The following is a 12016-nucleotide window of genomic DNA, read 5'->3' as shown; positions in this document are numbered from 1 at the left end:
TTGGCTTAGTTGTTCATGCACTAATGCATGGGCTTGTTGCAGACTTTCCCACTTCTCGGTGCTTCTGCTCCTTTCAGTGGGGTGAGGGCTGCAAAAGCTTGGTTTTGGGCGTGCACTAGATCTTTCCCTAACTTTTTAACAGCTTCCACAAGCATTGCGTGTGGCCCTACTGGTACTCGGCTCATTCTGTCTAGCATCAGTTCTACTGGTGCGTCTGCTGGCAATGTAACTATTATGGATCGGGTGGCAGAGTTACAATTTTCTATTATGCACTGTCTTAACAATGCTCCTTTCATCCATTCTTGTACATCAGAATTGTTTATAGCATTAGTAACTCTATCAACAAAGCTTGCAAATGACTCGTCCCTTCCTTGCTTGATCGATAGGTAGGAGGGCTGAGGGGGTGTTGTTTTTATATAGGACATAGCTTGCTGTGCAAGTCGCATAGCTTCCAATAATCTTTCTGGCCCCACTTGTACTTGCATTTCAATTCTGGCAAACTGCCCAACACCCATAAGCTGCTCCACTGTGACCCCGTTTAAAGGGTCTTGGTGGGTCATGGGGCGTGTTAGCAGAGGCATCACAGAGCCGATTCCAATGTACCTGCCACAACATTAATCGTGACGGAGTCATAATCATTCTGACAATAGTTTTAATATCTTCTGGGCAAAGAATCCCACTTCCCCATACACAGTTTAACATTTGCTTAGCTGGTTCACTGTGCAGCCCTGACTCACTGACTGTGCCTTGTAGCTGAGTTAACAACTTCCAGTCCACGAGATTATACTCTCCTGCTATACCTTCTCTATCCATCTGATAAATTACGGGGAAAGCTAAAGGATCTCCGATAGATTCTACGAGTTCATAGTCTTTATGCTCAAGAGCTGCTTTTGCTATTTGCCTCCAATTAACTCGATTAACTCTTGTACTTGGGATTTGGCATGCCTTAATTTTTCCTTTGCTACCAATGCTGTTAGTAGTAACAAGACTTTTATGGTATCTGGTTGCTTCCTGCTCTAGTTCTTCTTCCTCACTTTCTGATAGCTCACTTTCCTCCTCCAAGGGAGGAGCAGTGGGCTTGGGTTTGGACCCTTCCCCTGTTGTTCCCCCTGATATCTCAGCTTTCTCTGTAGGAGGTCGAACAGTTATAGTGTTCATTGTTGGAGGCACAGCAGCATAATCACTTCCTAATGACATCATACCAGGTGGGGGGTCTTTCCCTTCTACGTGGGCAGTTGCAACTGCTGCTACCTGTTTTTCAACATGATACTGCTTAAGGCAATTAGTTACTGCTCTCCATGGCTTCATTAACTTTTTAGCTTCTTTATTATTGTCTATAACTAGATTCCATAAACAAGCACCATATTCTTGCCATTGGTGTTCGTGAAAAAATGATCCTGGGTCCTTAAAGAACCCTTGCTTTTTTCCGAACGCCACTAACCCATTTAAATCCTTACAAAGGTTTATCTCTTTAACTCCGCGCTTTTCTAAAAAGCGTAAAAATAAATCAAGGGCCACCTCTGTTTCCATACCTGTGTCCTAACACTTTCCCTGTCGACAGGAGTTGTGCAGCCTTTTCAGGTTAGCCCTCGTCAGCCGGACGATGGACCCCCCTGTAGGTCAGTCCAGGCACGGATCAGATGCTTGCCTGCAGCTGCCGATCTTCTGCCCTCTGGTCGCTGCTACTGGTGCTTCTCAGGTCTCTCGTTTCGGTCAGTGAGAATGAGATAAGAGCCGTCCCTGTTCAGGCGCCATGATGTTGACTCCAGCGAGGGAAGACATGCAGACAATCAGTGTGATTGATAATGCAAGCTTCAGTTTATTGAAATTCAGGCTTTGCTTTTATACACTCAAATATGCATACTTGTCACTTCTCTATTGACGCTGGGTAAAAAGCTACATTTTGCACGTATTGCTAGTGTTGCGATTTTGGGAAATCAGGGTTCTTCCTCATCTCTCATGGTCAGTACATCTTGTCAGCACATCCTGTTGTTTATCTGTAACAGGATTGTCAAGAACACTGTGTTTGTGTCCCTGCCTTCTTTCTTTATTCTCATGATTTCTGTTCTCACGATTTCCTTTTTTTGCAGTTAGCAAGAGGCCTGCTTATGTCAAGCTAAAAAGGTGTTTGCTTGTACAGCTCTTCCAGGGACCCATGTCCCTGATCCTCTAACCATTCCTCAACAGTCACTGACATGAGAATGATTGGGTGGACAGAAGAGGCTGCTTGTGTGATGATCATCTTGGTTGGCTGAGTAGTTTTCGCACAGTAAAGCAACGATTCATTGTTTTTGGTGCAATTAGTTAAATCACACTGAAAAATAGTGTAGAAGCATTAATCTTGAAAACATACATGAAAAAATGTTTCAGAATATCTTATAGCCAGTATCCTTGATTTGCTGAACTAAGACACATTTCAGAAGATGTTTTTGAACAATAGTAGATGTACCGTATTTTTTCTATCCTTGTAGTATGACTAGCAATGAACAGGACTCTTCATACTTTACAAAGTATGTCTTTGTGAACTGGTAAAATTAAGATCTAGTTAGTGTCGTCATTTCCCTTTCTGTCTTAACTTTTTGCTTTTTATTTGCTTGTTATCTAAGAAACACTCTTTTCGCATCTTAGTGATTTACCATTTAATGTCCATTGCATTTGCTTTGAAGGTGTCTGGACTGGACCTTAATATGTGAGAAGTCAAACAAATGTTAGTGGCTGTTTGGTAACGTGGCTAAAAGAAAGCTGGACACAAGCTGAAGATATTTTTATAAAAGCTTTTAACTGCTCAAATTCTCGTATAAACTAGCTGTTGAGACTAAGAGTGAATTTTTTTTCTCTGACTTGGTCATTTGAATTTGAGAGCTTTTTGTTTAATGTAGAGTAGACCGAGAATCCAGCAAGATTCATGTCGTTCACCATGCAGGGCAGGTGCACATGTGCTAAGCTCAGTTTCTAAAAAATTGTGTTAGGAACCAAGCCTGAACTGTCTTGAGAGTGACTTTGGCACTCCTAATGTGTGATGGTACAAAGGGTCATCTGTCTCCATTCCTTAGTGGTTGTCTTAGCTGTGAGGAACAAGCAATTGCAACAGTGGGAAGAAGTAAAGGATTGAGTAGCAGATGTTACCACACAACCCAAGTGAAGACTATAATGAAAAGCAGCTACTTGCATTGAATGTATTGTATTGCTTTGTAATTTTAGATTAGCTAAATAAATAGCTGTAGTCCAGTTAAACTATGCACTGTCTTTCCAAAAGACTTACTGAGAGCTTGGTTCACTTTTGCATTTTTGTAATATTGACATGTTTATGTGTACAAATGGAAGCATGTGGCTCCATATTGTTATTAACTTGTACTTTTGAAGAAGTAACATTTTAGGAGGAGCACCAGTTCAATTAGAGTCAAGTAAAGTAAAGCACAGTATCTAGTTTAGAGTTTTTTTTGTTAGACATAAACAGTATCTGTTCACGTTTTGCTTTATGGAGTTGTGTATTTAAAGACATACAATATAGTATCTAATGCTATACAAAGCATTTTTCTCTGATAGAGTGTGAAGGATGGCAAACATAGTTCAGATTGGTGTGGATACATGGGTGCATGTGTAATATGGCGTGAAAAACGGTCACAAACACTTTGGAAGTACAAATGGAGAGAAACAAAATGCATTTTTATGAGACGGCAAAATTCTGATTAAAACTGCAAACATTGAGCATAGTAAGCTGAAAGTCTCTGTTTAATACCATTTGGAGTGGGTTGTTAGTATGCATGTGTTTTGCGCTGACTTCTGTAATGGTCTTCCTTCTATGCAGGTGTTTCAGTTGTAATAGAGTAGAATTGTAATGTGTGTGCAAATAACAACTTGAGGTACGGGGATGTTTATTGCTTGTTTTTCTGAGTGAGTTTTCAGGGCTGATGAATGAAATGTGTTCGCAGTGTAGTAAAAGGCTCTATGTTTACTTAATTTAACAGTGTGGATTTGGATTATTTTATACAGCTGAATATACATTTTCTTCTTTTCTGAACCATATTTTTTTTATAGAGAAGAATCAATCCGGTGTTATTGCAACAGTAAACTGAAACAAAAGCCTTTTATATCACATATTAAAGCAGTTAAAGTCAATAATAAATCCTAATTAAAACATACAGTAAATCCATGAAGTGCAGTAAATATGTTAATAACAAAGAGAAGCAGAAATGAAACAGCTTTTCAATAGTTTTCTATTTTTTGGCTGCAGTAAGCATTAAAATAACATGTTCTTTTGTATTTTTGCTGAATCGTTGCAGATAGCATGCGGAATTTAAAAAAAACTAGTTTATTGTAAGAACAGTGGGGTTCTAAGATATGCACAGTTCTTTAAATTAAAGAAAATCTATTTCTTTAATAATTTAAAACTCTTAATTATAATGATTCTACAAGGGCAAGTAACCCTTTTATTCCACAGCTTTTGCTTATAGGAAAAAAGAGATGTTTAATGCTCATATTTTTCTGTTAAACCCCTGTGTCTTGTGAAGCATAATGAAATTCAAGGAAGTTAAACTTGTATAAATGAGACTTACTTTACATTTTTTCATTTCATTTCGAAAAATAAAGTATGTGTGTCTTTTTTAATTGTGGTGATGTAATAATATCAAATATTGTCAATGTACATGACTTTAAATAGTGAATGTAACATTTTTGAACTACATAATATAATGTTTAAACTAGAAATAAGCTAATTTTTTTCCTCAAACTCCTGCCCTCCCAAAACCCAATGTCTGTATTTTTTCCTTAGATGTTGGTATACTTTTTTTCTGTGTAATGTTTCAGTCTTTAATCTTTTTGGCTTCTGTATTATTAGATATTTATCACACATGAATGATGGTTTTTGTATTAATTATGTCTTTAAGCATTTAATCCTTTTCTTTGTGTGAATTATAGGTACGCTATTCCTCCAGAGCATGGGAAACGGCTTGAAAGACTAGCTCAAGGTAGTATTTTCAATATTTCCATATGTATGATGTTTGAAGGACAAATCTCCAGGAAAGTGAGAAACATTGTTCTTGACTCACCTACTGTTTTATTACTTAATGTTTGTGACTTTTACGTGTCTACGTTATTATTGCTCTGAGGAATTAAATTTTTAATTAATTTAAAATTTTTAATTAAGAATTAAATTTTTGTTTTCTTTTTTCTTCTTCCTTCTAATAGAACTTTATTTTGTACCGGCATTTTTAGCTTAGTGAAACTTACAAATATGAGGCTTAGTATTTTGTTGTTCATTAGATTTTCATTGTTAGTGTCTTTGTCTCCTTTGTGCCCTTGCTTTTTCTTGTCCTAGCTTCTTTTCATAAGCAACTTTTTGAGTCTTAACTTCTTACCCAAATTTGACACAGAGATACAAATGTTGAAGACAGATGAGTCTCCAAAAGTTTCATCGAAGTTGATGGTTGGGTAGAAGATGGAGTCCTGGTTAGTACCTCTGTGAAAGAGTAAGCAGACAAAATGTAGAAACACTAGGTCTTATTTGTGAACAGCTTGCTGACTACTGAACAGGCATATAGATCCACTTAGCTAAAGCATGTACTGGCTTTTATCATTTAGAGATGGCAGAAACATTTGGGAGAAGGAGCAGAGATAACGGTTGTAAGGTTGAGGTCTAAGGGATAAACATCACTAGTCTGTAGAAAGATTCTCACTCAGTAGTTTGTTTTATTTTCAGTAATACTGCATCTCTATTTTTGTTTCTAAATTAAGAGTGCAAATTATGAACATGGGAATATTTAGGGATGTTTCTTGGCCTGGCAGCTCATGTTTTATAGCTTGCTATTAAGTATTAAAGGAATTATGGAATGGAGTGTTTAATGAAATGGAATTAGAGGGAAGGAATGCTATTGAAAGTTCATATTTACATCTTGTGTATCAGGACAAAATTCTGAAAATTTGTGTACATTTTGTTTTCACACCCATTTTTTTTTTCTTACTATATAGGTGCATGACTCTTTTCTGAGCTATAATAAAACTGTTGCTGAGAACAGTAGGAAGGCAGTTAAAGATGTGAAAGTAAAGACCTGTGAATTTCCAGTCTTAAAAGCATGTCTCAGGAGAACAGATTTCAACCTGGATAATTACATTTCCTATTCCTAAATTTCGTCATAGTTTTGTTTGAGAAAGTTACCACTCATTTTCTTTGCTTTGCAGTTTCTTCTTCAAGTGCAAAGTATAGACCTTTATACACTTTGTTTGGTTTTCACTGGTAACCAAATTGGAACATGTAGGCTGGGCAATGGACTTTGACTTAGCATGATACAATAATTTAGTTTTACAAGAAATGATAGGAGTAAAAGAAGTAGAGACTTGGAAAAATTTCAGAGAGGGACACTAGGACTGATGAAAAAATTGCCTTTTCCTTTTCATAATTGCTAGTAAGCTCTAACTTCCAAATGAGAAGGAATATAAATAAAGGGAAGGGGGTATAGTAAAGATCTGTGATGACTGGGCAAAGTGGGCCAAAAGGTTCATTGAGTTTTCCAGTGTATGTAGAGACTCCAAGTGAAGTGTCTTGGCAGGTTCAAAGTAAGCCTAAGGAGATGGTTTATTTCACAGTAGGCATTTCGTACTCTCCTTGGTGGATTCTAAAATTTTCATGGATTCTGAGGGAGATTGGAACACAGCGGCACAGAAATCTGTTAGAGGAGCATAGGAACTGCCCCTGGCTTTGGAAGCCTTGGAGCAGCAACTATTTGCTACTAGATTAGTCAGAGGAAGCCAACTTTTCATGCTGTATATAAACGCTTCTCTGTACACAGTTCTGACATTTGATGGGAGCAACATCTTTGGGTAGATAGACTTTTCATGTGATTTTATGGCTGCTCTGGCATTTGTTATAGATTTCATATTGCTTGATAACAGCTGTGCAGTGTTCTTCATTCAAGTTTTAAGTGTCCTGTAGTTGAGTATGCATCGAATTTTTCTTTATTTTCAGTGAGAGAAGGGGATGGGCAGCTTCAGTAACACTTGTTCACCCATTTCTAAAAATAAAGTGGTATTGAGGCATGGCATTATTTGTTGCAGACAAAAAAAAGCTCCTTCAGATTTTTGTTTGAAATACCTTGGTTTCTGGAGATAGTAGAGTAACGTATACAAATTCAGGAAGTAGGTAGCTTTTGGAGATACATGTTTTGCTACATGAAAAAAGAAAGTGTTATGTTAGAAAACTGGCCTGAAGGTGCACAGCCCTCTTACTGCTGATGGTGGCGTAGTACAGTAATAGAAATGGGACATTAAGCATCAGAGAAATGGAAATCTCCAAGCCCACTGTTTTTCAGAAACCAGTAGGTTCTACTGGGGAGCAGGGTCTTGATGTCTGAGTGCTAGTCAGAATTGGGCACATCTGCACAGTGTAAATTGTCCACTGCTGCTCTTAATTATGTAAGTTATAAAGAACTGTGGGGTGAATGTAAAACTTCCTTGATGAATCATGTTTATGATAATTATTTAATTATTTTTATTTCAGTACTATGTTTTGAATAGAAAATAGCAAATAAACCGTAGAATCAGATACTGAACAGAGTTGATAAAATTTCAAATAGTGTTTATTCTATTACATTTAGTGAATGAAACAGCATTTCTGTAGGAAAACTAGGTACTTATACACAGATTATTATTGTAGCAGCAATATAAGATAGATGAGTTAGGAAATACTGTCTGTGAAGCTAAGTTTTTAATATTTGATTTTAATGTAGTCTGGGATATTTTTCTGTGAGTAGATTGTTTTCATGATATTTTTGGTCCAGCTAATAGCTGCGAATGGAGTGTAGAAGATAATGCTGTAGTACTTAACGATAAAGATAACGGACCTTTTTTTTTAAACTGAAAATTACCATTTCTTACTGTTTCCATGCTGTGATCTTCGACTTTGCAACTGGTGCCTTCTAAAATGCAGCCTGTTTCACAGTAAGGTGAAAGTATAAAGGAAGCTGCACGGCTGCAAGTCACTTAAGAGAAAACATTAATAAAACATAGTGTAAATGAGACCTTTGTACTTAATAGCATGTGTAGTGAAAATATTTTTGCATGAGTGCAACATTTGAAGGCAAAAAAAGGTAGTTTGTTCAAGAAGGTTAGCTCCGATGGCCAGATGCCTCCTGAATTAATTGAATGAATTGAATAATTAAAATAATAAAATAATACATTACATGTGACAGGTTGTCTAAGTCAAGGCAGCAGTTGATAAAATTAAAGGAAGGCTAGAATATTTTCCATTATCTTGTCTGCACATCACAATTACAACACATGCCTTTTGTGCATGAATGCTTTCATTTTTGCTTTCCATTGAAATCTTGATTGACTGTGGCGCCTACAAATGCTTTGTCTGAAAAACATTAGACTTGCATCTAATAAAGACAACAGTTTGATTTTGCCCTTCAGCTGCTTTCTCATTTATGTAGATTTTTTTTTTTAATTTTATGTAGACATAAATGTAATAAAAATCTCAAGTAAGCTGTTAACTGCAATTTTTATACATGCTGTTATGTTAATCTGTAATACCATGGTATTCTTAAGGATTTTTTGTTTCACAAAATGGGTTAGAAAATAAAGAGAATAGAGGCAGAGTGGCAAATGAGACAGGAAAGATTGAAGGATTTTGAAAATCTTTTAATAGATCATTTGAGTGCAGAAACTGTTTCAGAAGGGAGATGACGTCTATCTGTGATGTTCAGTTATGCTAAAGAAGAAACTAAAGTAAAGTTTAATATATTGGAAGTATGTATGGTTGTTATACAACGCTTTGTAGGGTGTATAGTATTAATTACTTCATTTCATGCAGAAGTCATTACCTGTTGTGTATGACAGCAAAATAATTGTTGAAATGAGACTTGAAGTAGAACTTGCGTAACTTCTAAGGCTCTTGAATGAGAAAACATCAGCAGTTGAAGAACTGAAGGTTTTTTCAACTGATATCAGTCAAGTTAGGAAAGTTTTATTTAAGAGATAATAAACTTGAGGCTGGTACGTACATGTTCATCTGGGCATACCTACGGTTGTATTTCATACCACTTGAAAGCCTGTTTGTGGCTTTTGTGCTCTGCTTTGTATAGCATACAAATTGCCATTTTTTCTTTGTGATGGTTGTTGTCATGCAAACTTACCCTCCTAATTTCTTTTATGTTCAACACAGAAAGTTAAATCAAACTAGTTCAGGTCATGGGAAAATAATTTAAATAAATTATATAAAGTTTGTATTTATACCTACCAAAGCAAAATCTAAAAAGAGAATTACTAGAAAACTCAGTACTTCTTTAATCTCTGCCTTTGTTTCAATAGTACTGATCTGTCACCCCAAGACAGTCCCTTAAATGAAGGTCTGCATAAAAATTAAAAAAATCATAACCTAGAGCTTAATTATGTTAATTTGATTTATTTTACTTTCATTAATATTAAATTACATTAAAGATATTTGCAATTTAGGGTGTTATTTTTCTTATGTTGAAAGTTTTATGATTTTATTTTACTTTTTTCTTTTTTAAAAAAGATTAACTAGAAGTGTGGCACCTTTGAATTTCAGGTGAAGTCTTGAGTAAGGAAGTGTTGAAAATTATAGGATGTCTAGCTTCATTCATTGCACTAGGCAGGATTTGATTTGAAAGTTCCTTAAGAGTATGATTTTATCTGATGTCATTAAATAATTACTTTATTAGCGACCAAATTGCGATTTCCTTGATCATTCAAGGTATAATATAGCAAACCAACCTGTTCAGTCCAATGGAGTTGAAGAATTATACTTTCGGGAATAGTACTGTAATCTGTGCATATATAATTTTAGCTGGACAATGTAATTGAAAACACTACAGGAAAGTTCTTAGTAGCACAGAGGAGCATTCCAAATATCTTGAAAATGCTGAGCAACCAGGGAATGGAACCCAATCCATTTCAGTTTGCCCGAGTGGTAGGTGTGATATTGATGTGGTCATCTAATATGAGCTGCATGTGATATGTTGGAAGGACACTCTCAGGGTGGAAAGGAAAAATGAGACTGCCAGGTAGCAATGCTCACCGTCCCTCAATAATTTAGAGATTTGGACTTATTTTTTAAAATATGTTCTATATCCCTGAACCATTTCATATACACTTTAAAGACTCAGGGCAGCACTGCCTTCTGTGTGTGAATTCTGTCTTCCTCAGTCACAGAATCACAAAATATTCTGAGTTGGAAGAGACACACATAAGGATCCCACTGCTAGGAATCTGCTGAGTGTCCACTGCTTGCACCTTTCCCCCAAAAATGAGAAGGCTTTGACTTCTATCTAGCATATATTTGGATTATAAACCCTTAAATTCTATGGAAGCATCATGCTGAGGTGGAATAGCATTGACAAAGGATGTGTCTTCACCAGCCCAATACTGCTGTTAAAGTAGTTTGTTTGTACAAATAGCATTGGTAAGACTAGGTATTTTGGGCTATGTGATCTGTTAAGAGTATATATTTGGTGTTTTCTAAGGGCATGATTTTGGTTGTTAATACAGTCTGAAGCTTTTGCTTTCAAATACTCTCTGCTGTTGCTGCTTGTGTTAGGTAAATCAGGGTTTTAAAAAGCTGAGAGGGACCTTGAGTTTGGTGGATAAAGGTACTCTCACTGTAGTTGTTTGTACCCAAACATTTGGTCACCAAGTGTTGAATCACATACTTACCATGTAGACTGTTCTAATTCTGCTCTAGCTGTTAAAAATGTCAGTGTTTCTGTAAATCATGGATTGGAGAATTTTCAATTTGATTGTCTTTTTCTCATGGACATAAATCAATGAGCAACCTTATTTCATTTTACCCTGACTGATTATTTCTCCTTGGCTTCTTGGAAGTAATTGTTTTGAATTCTTATTTTGTTTCTTTGTAATCATTTCCAAGAAGATGAATAGTGTATAGGTCTGCCATGTCTCACGGGATCATCCAAGAAACTGGGATTACATATGAATTCCTACAACATACCTGCTCTTGCAGAACTGATTTACAGTTAATGGGTTAATGTTAATGGATTCAATTAGATTTCACATGTGTCTTAAAAGTATGAATGTACTACAGAATTTGAATAGTAGTTACACTCTAGATAGTATTTTTTCTTTTGGATGTGGGATTTCACTAAACATGCAGGATTACATGGTAATCCTTGAAACCGGTAATTCTAACATCGGTTTGGTATTTCAGAATGGATCTTAATGTTGTGGGCATATCTTGAATTGGCCTGCATTTAATGTTTTTGTAAGAGTCTTGTAATATTTCTAATGCAAAGCCCTCTATTCGGTACTTTTTACATCTGTTAGCCAGTTCTCCCACAGGGATTTTATTTTCTGGAAGAAAAGCTTGTGTGACCTTACATTTAGCCTGGCAGACAGAAGACTTTCTGATAAAGAGAATCTTGTAATGAGGAAATACTACCTTCCTTTCCTTCCTTGTTCATTGAAGGGGAGTTCCTTTGAGAAAATAAGGTGAATGAGGCTGAAAAAGTGTAGACTTTGACAAGTCAAAAAATATGTTATAGTGGTACAGAATGTATAGGCTGCACTTCGATTTCACTGTGAGGGCTCTGTAACCACAGCAGATGTTCTCCTGTAAATTTCTGGACGTGGATTTTGAGCAGGTTGTGTTCTGCTGCTCTGTGTTACTTGCAACTTTCTTGGAATTCAGCAACAGGCCTGCCTTCTGGTTGGACTTGCCAGAGCTATGTATGATCTCTTGGAGCTGGAGCGGTACAACTTAAGTTTTGGATGTCTGCCCATCGTTTGCTTTTTATCATCTTGTAGTGAGCTAATTAAGCATATTGCAGTAACATAATTTGGTACAAAATTTGTTTTCTCAAGAAAAATTCAGTCAAACTCCTCTGCTTTAATTGATAAAGCTTTTAGCTACTTTTCATACCAGCTCTTCCCTCAAGTCTCAAGTATCACTTTCAATCACATTTTTCACTCTAAGTTCTTGTGTATTTCTACTATTATACTGCTCAGGACTGCAATTTCTTGATGCTCATAAACTGTAGATTCTCAA

The 12016-nt window shown here is 36.3% G+C and overlaps 1 protein-coding gene across 9 annotated transcripts in view; it reads left to right on the top strand.

Annotated features, from left to right (window-relative positions):
- The window catches only part of KDM4C (lysine demethylase 4C), a 297838-nt gene that overhangs the window by 39026 nt on the left and 246796 nt on the right, over nucleotides 1-12016 (top strand). For all 9 annotated transcript variants that reach the window (XM_032095412.1, XM_032095416.1, XM_032095415.1 and 6 more), the window contains exon 6: nucleotides 4918-4967. In XM_032095412.1, coding sequence (XP_031951303.1) covers nucleotides 4918-4967 — 50 coding nt within the window. The remainder of the gene's footprint in view (nucleotides 1-4917; nucleotides 4968-12016) is intronic.

The sequence above is a fragment of the Corvus moneduloides genome, chromosome Z (assembly GCF_009650955.1).
Source record: "Corvus moneduloides isolate bCorMon1 chromosome Z, bCorMon1.pri, whole genome shotgun sequence".
Taxonomy (NCBI): Eukaryota; Metazoa; Chordata; class Aves; order Passeriformes; family Corvidae; genus Corvus; species Corvus moneduloides.
Note: the sequence above shows the minus strand (reverse complement) of the source record. Positions and strands in the feature narration are given on the sequence as shown.